The 18750-nt window shown below is 38.5% G+C and overlaps 1 protein-coding gene across 1 annotated transcript in view; it reads right to left on the bottom strand.

Annotated features, from left to right (window-relative positions):
- NKAIN2 (Na+/K+ transporting ATPase interacting 2) overlaps nt 1–18750 on the bottom strand; it is a gene marked incomplete at its 5' end in the record, with an annotated part of 529971 nt that overhangs the window by 29177 nt on the left and 482044 nt on the right. The window contains one exon of the mRNA XM_008637809.2: nt 1333–1393. Within this exon, the coding sequence (XP_008636031.2) occupies nt 1333–1393 (61 nt within the window). The remainder of the gene's footprint in view (nt 1–1332; nt 1394–18750) is intronic.

Below are 18750 nucleotides of genomic sequence, written 5' to 3'. Positions count from 1 at the left end.
AATGTGCTCTGACTTCTGCACTTGATTGGTCAGCCAAGTCTCAAATCCTTCCTCGTTTTTACTTTTATCATGCTCTAAAGCATTACAGAATAGTGAAAAAAAGATTTAAGCCCTTAGAAGAGAGGACAGAACAGTATTAAATGGGATATAATTTTGGGGGACAAGGAATAGCTCTCCTCCAGCCCTGTGGATTGTGAATGCACTTAACGGCAAAGCAGGAGAGAGTACATATGACTGGGTATGTCCCTGAACAGACAGGTCTATTTGTGACACATCCCTGCTCCACACAGCTGTCCCAAACCCTTTGTACTCTTTATACCTTCCTCACCTCCACAGAAACACAAAGACAACTGAAATAAGCATAGTTAAAACGACCTCCAAAGTGTGGTGGTTTGATTTCAGCATTAAATCTCCCCTTGATGGTTCACAGTGACACTGTATTGCCAATAGATTATAGGGTTGTAGCTATTTTCCACACAGGAGAACACACAAAGGAACCCCCGCCAGCCCTAGCAGTGCTCTCAATCAAATAAAAACCCTTTAGCTTCCTGTTGCAGAGCTCTCTCTAGGATTCATGTATATTTTATCAAAGTTACATGCAGTTCTGATACTTGTTTCTAAAGTGCTTTAGTATAAATCCCAAGCTGTACTGAAATGCTGCAGTGGCCCTTTTTAAAAAAAATCAAGGTTAGAGGAGAGAAAAAAGTGAGATGGCTTGACTCTACAGCATGCAATAAGAGAAAATTCTGCTCAACAGGCTTCTATTAATATAAATAAGCAGAAGAAACACAAACATACATCTATATGAAATCATTTCACTCCACGTAATTCTACCCTCGGAGCAGCAGGAACAGAGAGGAGCTCCACTGTTTCACCTCTCGTAAAGGAAGGTCCTGCGATGATCTAAAGCTATTTTTTTGCCAGAAGTGCTTTTACAAGCCAACATACATGCCAACACAAAAGAGCTATAACCTCAGTGGTAACCAATTACTCTGAAGACAGTTAATAACAGTCTGGAGTAAGGAAAAAAAAGCTTGTATTTACTAATTGGGATTTTTTTTTGGTTTTTTTTTTTAAAGCTAAGCCATGAGATAAAGAATTGCAATGATCTTTCCAGAAGAAAGGCATATGTAATTTTTAACCAGAATTTCATTACTCCTTTGTCTCTCAGATATTTCCAAATTTTAGACCAAGAAGGATGCATGGAAAACATGATCTATTTATGGTATAATAAGGCATTTAGGTTGAAGTCAGCAAGAGCCAGCATAGTGGAGAGGTGATTTAGAAAAAATAAAGAATTAATTTTGTATGAAATAAAGCTTTAGTACTTACAGCTGTCCTCTTCTTCGGTAATACACTTCACAACATAACAGGCATAGATGAAGCCTGCCAGCTGAAACAAAATATAATAGTGTTAGCTGTAAGATGGATACCATAGAGAAACAAGAGATGGCTTTAGAAGAGCACAACAGAAACAGAAATAACAAAATTCAACAGACTTTATTTGATAAGGTAAAGATAATTCTCCACAATAGTTTAATAATTTTAATTAGAAATAGTCAGGGCAATTCTACATCTTTCTTGAAAAACACATCCTTCAATAAAATGTCCAAAAAATGATCAAAATCTTTCCAATACCTAGTTGACTTCTTTTTGATTATTGAAACAATAGAAAAGTGAATGCGTGTTTGGATGGATGAGATTTTAGCCACTGAAAATGTAAATATTTCTGTCAAAATCAGATTTTCTATCCAACAGAACCTGGCCCTCTAGCAGAACTTTTTTAAAAATCAGAACTGTGCCAACTAAACCAAGGACAAATTCAGTGCACTTGTAAACCAGCTTTATAATGATATTTTATCAGTTGAAATTAGGGCTATGAATTAATGGAACTTGTTCCCATATCTGCAATAGTCCCCAAGCCTCATGACATATCAGTTTGGATCGTCCTGGATGTGTTTACATCAGCATCATACACAGCAGCTGGCAAATTTGTATCTTGCTCCCTTCAATCCTCTCTGCAGAGCATGCCCAGAGTTGAATTGTAAACAGAAGCAATGGGATGTAAAGAAAATGAAAATCTGGAGTGGTTATTGAAGTACCTCCTGAAAAAAATGATAATAAAAAAAGGAATAAATGGCCAGTATCACACATGAAACAGGCCAAGTATCATGTCAGTCAGCTGCTGGTCCCTCCAACGAGATCTGTTGTTGCTAAGAAGTTACACCAGAAGTAACAGAATAAATACCGGAGCAGCAGCACGTGTCACATGCTGCGTGCTTTACACAACTTCCCTTACATGTAGGTCTGGAGAGTTTTTTCTACTAAATCACAATAAACCATTTTTCTTCTTTTAGCTCGTCACTGAAATTTGCATGGTAGGATGTCAAAAGAATTCCATTTGTTTGATCTCTGTGTAGTGAAAGTGAGCCGTGTTGCCGAAATGTGTTACTCTGCACAGTTCACCTCACAGAGATATTTTCATGAGCTGCGAACCCATCTGTACACTTTGAGAATTTGTTCTTTATACAGTTAGTAAAAATGCCTAGAGGCTTCAGCCAGCACTGAGCTCTTTGTGAATGGTGCAAAACCCATAACCTCCGGCTGAGGGAGATGATGATCTTAACTTCTGTTTGAGTAATCAGTGGGTTGGACAGCAGAAAAAGTGAAACTTGAGAGACCATGTATTATGAATGCTGGTAAGTGAAAATGGATTTTTTTTCATTAATCCAAGGCACATGTACAATCACTTCAATACTGTGGGTTCTTACCCATATATAAATATTACCCATATATAAACTAAATGCAAAAAAATCCATTCTATTTCCTAGTACCTTCATACCTGAGGCAGTGACTATGCCTAGTTTATTCCAGCTCTTACACTAATATTCCTGGATTTTCTGTCAGTTTCCTATGTAGAAATCTACCCACACACACAAATGCTATCTTCTAACATCTGTATGGGTAAGAGATGGCAAAAGGGGAAAAAAAAAGGTCAGACTCAAGGGTTTCATGAAGAGAACAAGACCTGATTTGGAGATCACACTGAAGCCAGCATAAGTGTTGCCTGCTATCTGCTGAAATTCCTGTTGGGAGCCCAGAAGCTGCATTACAACGGAACTAAACCATTATTTTGTCATTTATTATAAATCTGCCTTATAGTGCTGCTGGGAAGATTTTACACCTGGGAAGGATGAAATATTCACTGCTGGACACAAAGAACGCACTGTACCAAGAAGTGGCATCAGCTAATATCAGCATTTCATCTCTCCTTTATTGGACCACTCTTCCCTTTCATTTCTTGGCTTCAAGACAGAGGGCTAATTTGCTCCACTGACTTATGCCCTGCATAACCCCATTGACTTCAAAGACATTACTTGAGGTTTAATTCAGCAACGAATTAGGCCCAGAAAGGTTGCTCATAAATGATTCCATTCTTGGATGTGAACCTTGGCTTAATAGTTTCTCTGTTCTCTTTTTACAGACCATCAGATCCAAGATAGCTGAATGGTTACATCTCTAGTAGGCTTCTATGGTAATCCTTTTCTTGTACTACTGTTCAATACTTTACTGTCTTCCAAACCACCACAAGTTCATGTGTATTAACTGAACTTATCTTACAAAGCAGAGAAAACAAACTGTATCACAAATGGTGTTTATAACTGATCTTTTAATTGTATTCAGTTACATCGCTTAAATCTCCAGGGAACTCCTTTGATATATAAGCAAATCCTACAGCATTTCATCAGATGAGCTTGTTGATTAAAAGAATGCCTTAAAACTCAAATGGTTCTGATCTAAGTATGAATGTCAGGGTTTTTTTTCCCGTGAGATAATCAGAGTCCACAAAAGAAGCCTCCCCTTCTCCCACATTTATCCAACCCTTTGCTTGGTAAACAAAATTATTTTGTTTTTATTTGAATCTCACATTAGTTTTTTCTTCTTTCTCTTTTTTTTTTAGCCAAGCAATTTATCAGTTCTGATACAGTGTCAGCCATTTAAGATTTATCTTCTAATTGCATCAGCAGCAGTGGGCACATGCTGCGAGCTGAGGCTCAGAACTAAAAAGTGGCAGTTTTCACTTTGATGATGCTCAAGGACCTGAGCCCGTGGTGGCTGCAGAGGTCTCTGGGATAGAGATAAGGAAAATGTTTCCTCCCCTGTGGACTAGGACTTCCAAAAGAAAGGTACAGCTTGTCTACGCACATAGCAGAGACTTCCGGGACACTTAAGACAACTAAAATTGTTAATGAATTCCCACATGGATGGAGGGGTCTCCCAAAATTTTCCACCTTTGTTATAGTGCAAGATGCACTTCTTTGACCTTTCCTCTCTGAGAAAAACACACCACAATGTACCTTTGTATCACAAAAGGTATCCAAAAAACCCCAACAAATCCAAACAAAACATTGAATATACTCCTCACCCTGGAGAAGAATATGAGAAAAGGAACCAAACCAAAGCAAATGATAGGAGTTAGTCACATCGCTTAATAAATTCATGAGAAATCCTCAAACACAGCAGTGTTTGAGTGCTCAGTGCAGTATGAGAATTACACAGAGCAGAGTCTTTCTGATTCAGCATCTCTAAAAGATTTTTGTCTTATATGAGAAGGAAGGAAATGAGTCCTCAGGGATAAAGAAGAGAAGGGACCTGACTGTCTCAGAAAATCAGTTTAAAACTAGGAAAGTTAGCTTGAAAAATCTTGTTGCTTTGCATCCCTACCTATTTTTTTTCTTAATTAACTGAACTATGTTATTTATAAAGTGATAAAAAGAAATAGGTGCAATAAGCAGAAGATCATTTCTGGATCCCAGACCCATGAAGATTAGGTGTCTACATCTGTCCCATTCACATTTTAATGCTGTAGTATGGGCCTCTAGAGGAGAAGGAACCATTAACAACATCCCTGCTCATTTATACATATAGTGATTAGTGAATGCACATTTTTATGAACCTCATTTTCTGCAGCTTGAAAAAATCTGCTCTTTATATCTTTCCCTGATATGTCCATATGAGAGTGTAAATGAATACTGCTCTTTCTAAAAGTGACACATTATCCATGCCTGCACCAGCACCCTGCATGTACTTTGATGGCATCTGATGACCTTAATTTTATAAACAATGATCTCAAGCATTTAATAATTTTATTTGGTTTTGGATTTTTTTAAATCTATAAGCATGTTGATAAAGCCATCTTTCCTTCTGTCAAGAAAAAAAAGGAGACAGGCAAAGCCTAAAATAAATCACCAATAAAACAGCACTACTGAAGCTTTGGTAATAAGATTAATTACAAAATGAAGTTAATGTATTTTACCTTATTCTGGACATATAAGGCAAACAAAAAAGTAGATAGAATATTCCCCACCTAAGTCAACAATGTCCTGTTACACTGCTAAAGACTCTTAGCAGATCCTGAGTTTCTGTGAGTATACTTCCAGACTTGCTCAAAATGTCAAGTGCTGTGATCAAACTTAATCAGAATCAGTATTGATCAAAATCCTGTCTTGCTATTTTTTCTCGTTTCTTTTATGGAGATGAATGTTTTTATCACTGCAAATAGCACCAGATTTGGGAAAAAAGCTATCATATAAAAAAACCCATAAATGCTGGTCAAGGCCCCCACACTGCCCTTTTCTAAAGCAATATATATATAGGTAATTACTACAAGCTATGTTTATTAAGCTGGGAACTTGAAACAAAAGAGTAACAGCAAGGAGGAAACAAAAACTAAAAGTGGGTAAGATCTAATTGGGATAAGGTGGTGAGGAGAAGGCTTGAGATGAGGATTAATGAGTTAAGGGTTGTGGAAATAATACATAGTCTTGGTTTCATTGAATGAATATATTTTATTCTGTAACTGTACTTGGTCTAGAGGAACGAACCTTAGACTTAAAAACCACAAACCTATTGGGTTTTCCTACAGACAAATGTTTCAGTATCTTCTGAAACAGCTGAGGCTTGTGCCTTTACTTTTCATTATTAAATTTTCACAGGTTTCTATAAACACTCTGCTTTTAAGAACTAACCAAAATATGGGCTAGTTCAAGCAATAATGCGGCAGAAATGCACGGGGATCATTCTGGCTCTGGGAACGCTGTATTGCAAAGCTGCGATGTTACATGTCCAGCCATGTGCAAATTAATTGTATTACTTAAGCTTACAGTGGTCTGCACACAAAAAACCTTTGTAATGGTGTATGTTTAAGGGACAATGTTTCTTTAAAATGGATTTTTGGAGTCTGGAGATATATTGCTACATATATATATACACACACACATTATGAGCAACTGAAGAACTGGAGAATTACTGTCTAGAAAGCTTCCAGTGTATTGATTCTCAGAAGAATCATACTCATTATTTAGCAGGAAAGGTGAGGCAGAGACCTTTCTCTCGCTATCTATAGATTTAATTCAGTGTCATGGGGGTTCTAAAGCTGCCCCCTGCAAAAACCCTTTCAAGAATGATTTCACTGCCTTCAGCAGTGTTGCATCAGTGAGTGAACATCATTGCTGGAGTTTAATATAAAACTCAAGCTACGTTCCATGGAAACTACTCTGTTGAGGTATGCTTTTATTTGTGCTTACATTTAACATTATGAGAACCCTGTCATTCCTCCAAGTTTAACTATTTTTCATCATAAGAGGAGCAAATAGGAAAACTATTGGTATAAGGACAGATTCCTGATAGGGAAGGTAGACTGTGTGGCCTTGCTGTCATTCTTTTACAGAATTAACTATCTATGTGCTGTCTGGAAAGAATATTTCATTATTATGGTCAAGTAGCTTTATTTTGTGCAATAAAATAATTACTTAAAAGAGTCAATAGCAAGTTGACATGTCCACAATAATATCTAGTGGGCAATTATGAAATTTAAAAGCAAGCAAAAATGATAATTTCTTAGCCTATATAGTCATCAAGTTATTTTTCTTTCCTTTCTTGAGCTGAAAACTTCCCCAAAGGTTTTGTGGGTTTTTTTTTGGCAGACACAGTAAAACCATGAATCACAAACACAGATAAGTCTAGGCACATTGGAAAAGAGAAGTGTGATGAAAATTGCATTTATTTCAACTAGTGCATCATAATCTTTTTATATCAGCTGTCTAGAAGGTGTTTAGCATAAAATCTTTCCTTATTTCTCAGTGGACTCTTCAATTTTCTGGAGATTTCCTTTTTGTATAAGCATTTGAAGATCCCCTTGAAGACCTGCTAGAAAGCTTTTGTTTGAAATTCTGTCTTGTTCAGGGCTCCCTGAGCATCTTCCCTGGCAAGTATCTCCACCTGAGGAATTGAAGAGACTACAGGAGCATGGAAAATCACAGCACTGTGGCTTGTCAGAAAAGAGCAGTGCAAACCTTTAACAACAGGAGAAAGCAAGAGATACTTACCTGTTTTGTAGTTGTATTACAGACAGTTGGCTTGACCCAAATTTCCAGAAAGTTTAAACTTTAGTGAGAGTTTTCTGCAATTTTGACCTAAAACTTTCTACAAATCTTCACTCTTCCTAGGTATTTCGGAGTGATTTATGCTTTTGATAACCACATGATATTTGGCACTTTTCCATGATTTTATCTCACGGCTAAAGAGTAGCATGTCCTTTTTTCCTGCCTCAGACTTGAAAGGCAACCTAAAATACAGTGGCTACCAGCCTCCATGAGGTAGAACTGGGGATCACTTACCGCTGACCTCTGTGTTAACTGAACTGGGGAGCATCTTGTAGATTCAGACTTGAAATGCTCCAGCCAGGGCTCTGCTGGATTCCCTCAGGAAGCTGAGGCAGGCATGTCTCACTGGACAGAGGGGAGGCGACAGTAGGCTGACCTGTGCAGATCCCAAGATGACAGCTTAGAGCAAGGATAGGGCTGAGACACCAGGAACAAATTCTGCACCAGCTGTGTTCAGCTATTGCTCAGTGGAGGCTAAAGGCATTAGTGATGCCAAAAAAATGTTAAACCTGGAGTAATTTTAATTTTCTATTTTCTGCTTTTGTGGAATTGTCTCCACTTTACATTTTCTGACTTCATTAGGGTCAGAGGAGATATTTGGTTACATAATTTTGTTAATTCCATCCAATCCAAGTGTGTGGAAAGTCCTGAAGATGGAAAAGTCTATTGCTCTGCTTCCTCTCATGGTGTAGCTCTGTAGCCCAACTTGTCATTGTTAGAACAGAGTTTTGACTGTACAGGGGTCAACAGTGTGTGGTGCCTGCTATTCTCAAAAATTATTTAGCTATTAGAGGTGTGTAGATTGTGAAGAACAATCCCATTTATTTTTAAACAAGGTAAACTGCCTCTGTCCACTTGGCAACAGAAAACAACAACAAAGAATGAAGCTTAAACAAACAAAAAGCTAAAGTGAAAGGCTTTAAAATACATATCACCCCATTTTTTCTGTAAATACTAGGAATGGGTTATTAAAGTGAAAGTGTATGACGTGTCTGTATGTGGGCTTTGCTCTGAAGGCTTTATAGCATGATAACTTCCATGAAAAAAACTTTGGACCTTTGCTTCCTCTTGTCTTCTGGGAAAGCTTTGGAATGGTTTAATCATCTGGCTTTCAGTAGCTTTTCTTATCATTATGTGTAACTGTGTGTCACCTTTTCCAGACAGCCATAGGATTAGGATAAGAAAAATTGGTTCTTTATACTGCAGATCTAACAAAGCCACAGACTCCTTGCAGCCCACCAAATGAATGCCTAGCATTTTAAATTGAACTCTGTTAGAAGAAACAGTTGATTATCAATGCTACTCACTCTTTTGAGGAGCAGCAGGAAAAAAAAATATTTGAAATTTGTGCAGATTGTATAGAGGAAAATATTTTGATGGTACAAGAGAGCTCTGAATTTCTGATAAACAAACACATATGAGTGTTTCTGTTCAATGCAAATTCACCCCTCCCTGTTGGGGTATCCATATGGCAAATAAAGCTCAATGCTTTGAGTATGAACACTGGGCCCTTGGATCTGGGAAACAGAAATATTCAGAAGAGAGTGAGTAGAACATGAGAAAGAGAATAATGTGTTGTGTCTGCCAGTTTCTCGGGACTGTGGCCAACTACAAACACCGTATGAAATAAGAGTTCAGAAAGAAAGCATAGGTAATTTGCTCTTCTCATCATCACGTTAGATTAAATTAGATCATTGCTGTCACATAAATGACAAAAGCCAGAACGTTTCATCAGAGGTAAGATACTTTTCAGTAGCAGCTGACTCTTTCTCTGTGACAATATTTATTTTCCCTGTGATGAATTGCTGTTTTTTTGAAGGCTCTGATGACTGTCACAGGGTCAGGAAACTTCATGGAACGCGACAGCTTTTGCACCGCGCTGACTTCCTGGTGGTGGTCATGTTGTAACAGCCTAATAACACTCTGATCAAAGTGTTCCTACACCAGCTGGTGATGGTGGTGCTGACAAGGCAGATGGATGCACGGTATGCTAAGTGCCCAGCTCAGCTGAAGCAGCCCTTCACCAGCCTGAATACTCAGGCTCATTACTTTAACAAACAGAAAGAATAACAAATAAGGCATTCACAAGAACAGCTCTAGAGAGTGTGATCAAGCTGAATAGGGCTTGAACTTATGAAACCTGAATGCTGATGGATTATCAAAATAAAATAATAGTTATTCAGAAGCTCAGTGGGAATTGTGGAGTAACAGCAGAGGAATTGACAGATCTCTTTGACAGTGCCATCAGCAGCAGAGCTGCCAGGAAGGTGACCGTCAGGTGGAGGCTCTGCCTGAGCCCTCTGGCTGCACATGCCTGTGCACAATATGGAAAGGTGAGATACTTGACAGGACAGCCTCTGTCTCTGGCAATGCATGTAAGAAAGATGAGGAAGAATGAACTTATCTTAACCAAATGACTCCCTTAAACCTCATGCTCTGGAGTAAAGAAAGAGAGGTATCTCAGTGAAAGTACAAAGCAGCGTGCATAGGGTGCTCCACATCATTCCATCTCCTTAGGATCCATACACCTAGCAAATGCATTGCTTAGAACAAACATTTTGCTCCAGGAGTACAATGTAACAGCATCAAGTGTCAGGGGGGTTTCAAGGTCAATAAAACCTCTTCCTGTGGCGTCTAATGTTTAAAGTAACTGAACTCAGCTAATGTTTCAATGCTATTTTTCCTCTCAGCATTAGGCTACTGCAGGCTTTTTTCACCTTTTTAAACTGTAATAAAAGATATGTTTCAGGGCTACCTTTTCCACTCAGCAAAATCAGCTAAGCAGGGTTCAAAAAGCAAATGCCAAAGTGCTTTGTGAAAACCTTTCCTGCAAAAGGAAAACCACTGGAGAGTTTAGATGAATATCGCACCATGCAGGCTAGGCTGGTACAAAGAGAGAGTACGCTCTAGAGGCTCCAAGCAGAACGACAGTTTGAATTCCATGGTCAAAGGCACCTTTCCCCTTATAGACCTTCTGCTGAAGGGCAGGGGATCACTCTCTTGTTCATTCAGCATGAAAAATAGTGATCGCCTTGTGCCGAGTGGAAATAGTTTGAAGGCAGAGATCCCAGTCACCACCTGGGGTGGCAGAATACATATGAATGAATTCTGCAAGATGTGTGACCAAAAGAAAAATCGGAACTTTTAGCCAGAGATTTCAGTAACATCATATCACATGAGGCATTTCAGGGGAATGACGAATTACAAAGAGAACATTCTCGGAAAGGCCATGTCCTCAGAGTCTGTGCCTCATTGCAGAGAGTTAAGTGGATGAGTTATATCTCTGACAGTTTATGAACCTTGTTAATATAATGCAGTACCTGGGAGTGTGCCAGCCATGGTGATCAAGGAAGTCTGAATTAGACCTCTGCCATTGACAGGCATCAGATGCCCATTTAAAAATAAATGTTTCATCTGAACTGGGCACATTTCTCTCTAAAGCAGTGATCACCAGCATGAAGCTCTGAAGCCCTGTGTGGCTCAGTAACACAGCACACATCTCTTCCCTAGGTCTCAGTAACAGGCTATTTAACATGCTGATGCAGAAGCTGCTCTGGTAGGAAGAACACAAGTGACAGCAGTACTTTGACATGTTAGCCTTTATGAAAAATATGAGGTTTGTGTTTTCTTGAACCCACATGTGGTGAAGGCTGCAGCTCTGTCACCTGTTCCAGGCACACGTCACTCAGGGCAACCCATCTAGTGGCAGATTAGGCTGCCTTGGCCCCAGAAGGAAAGGTGAGGGAAAGCTTCTGCACTAGCAGAGAAGGCCAGCCTCCATTCAGCCTGCACACTGGCAATGGACTGCATGAAGTGAGAGCAAAAGCCATAGACCTTTTCCTTCTGCTCTGACAACTGCACAAAAGTAGCCACCATGCTGGTATAGCAGCTGTGTTACTTATTTGTCCCTGAAAATGCTCTGCTTTTCTTGCCTCCAGAAAGTCCCACTTCTGTGATGCAGATCCCTAACACGAATATCAAAACAATGCAATCCAGTCACATCTTATTCTTTTTTTTTTCCTCACAAAGTCTGTAATATTGACATAAAGGTGCCTGTTTTGCCAGGGCACTGCAAGGTTTCAGTAAACATTATGACTTTTGGCTTCAGTTTTTGCATGGAAGGCATGAAAAATGCTACAGCTACATATGCTATTCTACACTGTTATTAATCTATTATAATACTCTGTTCAGAATATCAGCAAAGTGTTAATGCTTTATTTTTAATATTTTTTGTATTTAACTTGTGTATTCCAACTCTTTATAGTGTCACTTGTGTAATTCTCTATCAAAAATATATATTTAGTAGATAGAAATTTTATGTTGACTTGAACAGATTCACCAAGTCTTTGAAAAATGAAAGACAATATTATTTCCTACTGAGGGTTAGAGAAGAGATTATTTTTAGATGTTTGGTTCCTCTACATCACCAGTCCATTGACAGAATTGAGAAATATTTCATCTGGTTGTATTGACTTGGCAGAATAAAGAATAGAAGGATAATATAATTGAAGAGACATGAGAGAGCACAGCACTGTGCAATGAGATGCAACTTGCACAGCCATCTTTGAAGACAGCTGAGATGCATAGCTGCATAGCAGCAATAAACATAGGGTAAAGACAAAATGTCATTTTTAGTGACAGCTTTTTTCCCCCCGGTTTCTTATACGTCCAAAATAAGTGGAAAAAGTTCTATTGAAATCTTTAGAAGTTAAAGAAAGAGTTTTAAGGAAAGTGTGCATAGAGCTGAGTTAGACTTCTCAAAAGAAGGAAAAAAATTCTGTTGTCACAGGTCAGTTCTAGTCACGTTTCCAATTCAAGAGCTTTAATCTCAAATGTTTTCTATGATCTAGCCTATCTTCAAATATCAAGATACATGATGCTATTCAACAGCAAAGTTGTATCTACTAGGAAACATCAGGAGAATGTTCCAAAGGAAGAAGAAAAACATTATTTGCAGTACAATGCACTGGAGAACGGCTTGGAGTGTGCTGTCAGAGGGGAAAGAAGAGTGCCAGCACTCTGGAAAAAGGGACCAGGTACTCAAATGCACACAGGCATGCTGTGCCCTTCATTTTTCACTGGTGCCCTAATGATAGAGTATATTGGCCAATGTGAGCAAGAGAATACTGGGAATTAGGAGATCTGTCCACACTGTCTAGTGGCTCGTGGCTTCATCTCATGGAATCATGGACACCTTAAACCATCTACTGACACGCAAGAGACGCTCAGTTTGCCCCTATCTTTAGCTATGTAGTTTGCTAGTGCATGAAAACATCCTACTTCATCAAAACTCGTGGGTTAGGAAGTTACTTGTTTAGAGAGATTATGTGATTATCAGGTCAACAGCTAGGGAATTACACCATTATTTAGCTAGGATATTAATTTGTGAAACCATCCTGCTTTATAGAATAGAAAAAACTAAGTATCTTCACTGACTATTTACTCTTGGCATTCTTTTGGGCAAAGTGGAGAAATAATTTACATAAAGTAAATCTGATATAGAAATGTCATTTTTCAATTGACCAAGGGACCTAGGAGCTCAGTGATGACCTTTAGGAGAAGTATGTAAATGATTTTTGAAAGTGGATCTGAGAGCTTTTGATAAAATTTTTATAAGCATCATATTAGGCAAGTTTTTTATCCTACTTGGTAGCAGTAAATGAAAAGTGAGAGTTGTATTTTGTCCACACAAAAATACTTAAGAATATTTCAATTAACAAAAACAGTTATCAATAACATTTATTGATAAACCTATCTAATAGGTAAATAAACTCTGGCACATTTCACTGTGGAGGCAAAAAACTGTTTTTCACTAGATCCATTCCCCTATTATGCTTTATTAATTTGTTAAATGCTATGCACATCACTAAGATGAAATTTTATTGAAATTCTGAAGATGTACATTAATATATTGTTTGATTTAAGATTTAAAACCACCATACCTTTTTCAAGGTTCTTATTACAGGTGACCTATATTTCATAAACTCAGATTTATTTGGTTTTTCACATTTAGGGCAATAAAACACTAACACTATCTTTTGAATACTCAAGAAGATACTTGAAAATTCTTGGAAAATGAATAACAGCATTAGTGGGCAAGAAATCATGAATCTGTAGGAACATAAGATTGCAGCATCAGTACAGAAATGTACATGTATAACACATCAGGTGTGCAAGCCCAGTGGAAGGCCAGAGACATTGCAGAACAAATTCAGAGTTACTGAAAATGGAGGAAAAAGAGAGTCTGAAAAAAATCCAAATATTTTATGCCAAGACAAAAGAGAAAGCAGCCAAAAATTCAGTGAACAGGAATTGGAAGGGAAGGAGGCATTATTAAAGATAAAAGATTTGAAAGTTTTGACATATGAATGTGCTACCCAAATAAAACAGATCCTTTGCTTGGTTGTCTATGAACCAGAGCAGATACAGGTCCAATAAGCAGGTCTCTGTTTCCCAAAAAACTGAAGGGTATCAAATACATTAATAACACTAAACAAATAGGTTAAAATTAAATTGAAAATGCCAGCAGACTTCACATACAGAATTCATTAGGGCAGAAGCATTCAATTTCCAAAAGTGTTGCAAGTAGTGTCTAAATGACCAGTTTAGCTAAAGAGCTCTAATCTGATGGTCTTGGTCCCTTCTCTTGAATTACTGGGGGCCTGGTTGGAACAAGCACAGCTCCTGCTTAGCACTTGTATCCACATTTCTTTTTTTTATGTGGAAACTTAGGTATCAGGAAGGAGGAGATAAGTGTGTGCTGAGGTCTGAGCTCAGTTTTGGCTTGTGAGAGTGGAGATCTTTCTTTTACAACCTTCATGGTCTTTTGTTCAGATTTTCAGAGGCCTGCTGTTCCTCTGCAATGGAAATGGGATTTGCAGAGGCAGGTGGCTGCTTATGTGCCCAGAAAGTCTGTGTGCTCACAAGTTTCTCATGAAAACTCTGCAAAATTGTCAGCGAAGACACAATTCCACAACAAGGTGTTAAACTTCATGCTTAATATGTGCCTAATTAGTAGGTGCTTGCCTCTGAATTTCATGGTGATCTTCAGCATGCAGCAATGTAGACATGAAGGAAGACTTTATAGAAGTGGGCAGCAAACAGATGTGCAGCCCTACTGGTATTCAGAGACATGTTAGTTGCATAATTCATGAAGATATCTATTTTATCTGGAGGATGGCATGTAGCACAAAAGCCTGCCTTGGGATCCTTTTGCGTCTCACGCTGATCATTCAGCCAAGCCATCCGATTCAACTTCAACACAAAATCTAGATAATGATTCCTTATCCACCTGACTTGAATCTGGCAGAGTCATCCTAAAACTCTTCTGTGTTCTTTTGGAAAGATCCTTCCAAATTCTTTTTAGGTCATTACATTTCTGTACCAAATATAAAGGTCCTGATGATGGCATATTTTCTTTCATCATTCTTATATCGATTTACTTGATCTTGAGCTCTTACTGAGCCCACTAAGTACTGCAGTTGTCTTCATTGTCCTTGCTGCTGTCCCAGTCAGGCAGACTTTCATTACTGATAACAATATTTTTTCAATCAATTTAGAGTCATCTTTTGCATCTTTCACATGCACCCTTTTGCATGCTTTCATTATTTATGGCTTCTTCACACTGATACTGTGTGTGTCGTGGTGAGATCCTATATTCTAATAAAATGTCTTTTGTCTTCCATCTGTCAACTAGTCTGTTTCCTGCTGTCAAGAAACAGAAATTGTGGCCATATAGTTTCTATTAACCATCTACTGACTTCTTGTGCTATTTCCATCAACTCTGTTTTTCCTCTAGTCAGCCACTCTATCATGAAAAGATGCAAAGAAGTATACTTGTATGCGGGTATACAAATGAAGATGGAAAGGTGTCACAAGTACACTGTAATGTTGAATTAGCAGCAGCATTTACATCTAACGTTAGAGTAACATTGCTTGAATGTAATGACTGTGGTATGCATATCACCTCTGAAATACTTTCCACTCAGTCCATATTATGAATTATTCACTTTTCCAAAATGAACAAGGTAATATCAAGGCAATCCCTGCGCTTAGTGAGAGATTAGTGGAATACCAATATTTCTTCTAAGAGCCACATATTCTTGCTTGGTGCTTCACTCTTTTTGACATAGGGTAGTGTCCATGATAAAAATGTCAGGCCTAGTGTTTTACCTTCATGTTTTACTTGCCCAGAAGCTTCTGAAGTTTTCACCGCAAGAGTCACAGACGTACTTGGTGACAATTAAAATTATCTTCCTTTTCCCCCGTAAATGAGAAAACAAATGCTAACTAGCTTTCCTTTGTAGTCACTGGAGAGAGCCAGCTATAGAATGAACAAAACTTCCCACCTATTTCAGGCATCTAAATTATCCAAAGTAGGTTTGGATGAATCTCTCCAGGGGTGCCTGTTTTGTTTCATGTCTGGGAAAGAAACCTCACTGCTGTCTAGCTTCAGCTAGATACCAGCTTTTTGAAGACTGAAGCCTGATGATTTGACTTAAGCCTATTTTAGCAGAACAGAGTAAGAGGTTCAGTTTCCATATGCCTACAACAATCTTAAAAATCGACTGAATTTAGTAAATGTAGACTGGAGGACTGACACTCCTTCAGAGCAATCTGGACATCTTGATACTGCAAGTACAAGCAAATAAAGTGTTTGAACACACAGAGGCAGAAAAGCCTGTCTCACAGATGGGTTGTCTGTGGAGTAGTGACTCCAGACCTGTGGTTCATAGTGTATAATTAGCATTAGAACTAGAATGTGGATTCCCAGTTTAACACAGCTGTTAAGGAATACATTTAGTGCTTTTATCTTGGTGTGGACCTGCCGTGTAAGCTGCATGTTGACCTCTGCCGGGCCAGAGTCTGAGACCACAGAGTGGCTCCTGGATAGACAGGGATGTTCCCTTAACAAAGTGGCTAAACAGATTGTGTGCTCTGTGGTTATTTAAAAGGGAACTCTGAGTCTAAACCAGGATGCTATATTTTTTCTGTACTTAACAGTGGTACCATTGATGCTAGTTTTCAAATTATTCTTCTATGTACACACTCCAGGAAAGATTTGGAAACAATGGAGAAGGTTCAGCAAAATGCTGTGTGACTGATTAGAGGGCTAGGGGGAGGAGACAAAGCAGTTTGGCTTAGCAAAGGAAATTAACTGTCATCATAAAAAACAGCTAGTGAAATATTGCTGATGACAGGATGATGTACTTTTTCAGATGACTGCATTGTAAGCATCTGGACTGAAAGCTAGATATTTAGACAAGTTAAAGGTAAATTTTAACAAGAATTATGGTGAGCTTTCTATTGTGGGGCACTTTCAGATCAACATTAAATGTTTTTTAACTAAAGACAGGAATTAATTCGGGAATCTCTATGCCCCATGTTACATAGGCAGTCAAACTAGATAATTGCAGCATTTTCCTCTGTCTTCATGGTTTTCTACTATACTATGGTGTATACAATATTGATATGTAAGGATTTTAGTGTATAGGAGTATTTGTAAAAGAAATTAATTCTGAAAATTGGGAAAAATTAGCACTACTTTAGTGGAAGAATAACAGAGAAACTTGTAGTGATAGTAAAATATTTGTAATTAGTATCTGGTTTGCTATGGTACAGTGGAGTGCAATTACCCTCAACTGTAATATGATTTCTTTTACTTTTTTCTTCTTGAGTAAATTAACTTCAATTTTCAGATGCAGTAATACGTAGCACAGTCCATATTACACCATTATTACAACATCTAATTCATTAGATTTGCATTGCTATTTATATAAGTGCTGAATTAAATCCACAGAATCTCAGGAGAGGGGTAACCAGCTTGTTCTAGATCTCAGCTTAATATTCAATATGGAAATATGGGGAAAGAAGGCACACCTCAAAAGCTTCAACCCTCATGTCTGGAACTGCATGTGAGTTTTCAGAAAGGAAGAAAGTAGTATATTAAAATATCCATCCAAAACAAAATACAGAGAATTTAAAGAAGGTAAGGAGCACTTGGGAATACGCCAAAGAGAAAACTGAGGAAACACGTCACCTTGACTCACTCTTTCACTTCCCTTTTTTTAATTTTTCATTTTTTATGGAGCATATTATTTCTGACTTGTCTATTCTACAGAGGGCTGTGGATTAATATGAAATGTGCAGAGGGACACAATTTCAAAATAGACATTGTACTGCTGGCAGGAGGTTGCCTGAGGCCAACAGAGCTCCTCTCTGCTGATCACCACATAACCACAGTGCCAGACATTTCCTCTTATGAAATAATCAGGTACAGAAACTTCAAGGCTATGAGAACACTGGGGCAGCACATGGCTGGTAGAGCCCACCCTCATCAGCAAGTAGCCTTCATGAAACATATTAAAAGAAGTGAACGTAGAGCCAGCAATGACAGGAAGCAGTACAGTTGCATAAATCAATTGTCTTATGGAATAGGGACACACTCAAGGTGCAGAGACACTGCAGAACTGGAAATATTTTATCTTAATAAAGCAGAGTACATGCCTGGGATCTGGGCAATTAATGATGCAGGGAAAGATACTCTGGATATGGCTATGCTGTTAAATAGGAAAGGGCCAAGGGCCAATCTCTGGCTTCAAGGTCAGATTTTGTAGACTGGCTTTTTACAGCACTGCTTTGGTGCAGCTCCAGCTAAAGCACAGGGGCCATGCACAAACTGCACAGCACTTAACAGATTCCTCTGAGTCCAGTGGGGTAGTGACTTACAGATCTGAGGCAATGCCATCTTCTCTGAGGTGGTTTTTTTCCATTCAATATGTCTGAAACAATGAGGACAGTGTCACAGCCCAACAGAGCAAGGTTTTGCACTTAGTTTACTGTTGCTGTACCGTAAAATGGCTATGTCATATCAGTCCATCCAAATTTTTCTCATAGTGAAAGCAGCAATGCAGAGGAGAAAGAGCAGAAAATATTCTTGTTTGATATTGATGTCTGCATTGAGATAGTTCTTCGATTTTGTCTTGTCTTTAACTCTGTAAACTACTCCTGGATGCAAAACTGAGGATTGTGCCATGCCTCTTGGATGTAACAGGAGGGTATGTGGGGGTGCTTGGGATTTCAAAAGACATCTGGGATAACACCAGGAAACTGTGTAAGCTTGGCGGAACAAAGGATGGTCCTGTCTTATCCATCCTGCCTTCTGGGAGAATTCTTTGAAAGGAGCAATCTCATGTATTCATGTAGTGTCATAGAAAATGTTCATGGGAGTACTCAAAACAGAGGCAGGGTGTAAGCTGAAAAATAAGTAATGTCATTTATCACGAGTCCAGTGCTTGAGCTGTCT

Source organism: Corvus brachyrhynchos, unplaced genomic scaffold (genome assembly GCF_000691975.1).
Source record: "Corvus brachyrhynchos isolate BGI_N302 unplaced genomic scaffold, ASM69197v1 scaffold14, whole genome shotgun sequence".
NCBI lineage: Eukaryota > Metazoa > Chordata > Aves > Passeriformes > Corvidae > Corvus > Corvus brachyrhynchos.
This window is presented reverse-complemented; position numbering and strand designations above follow the sequence as displayed.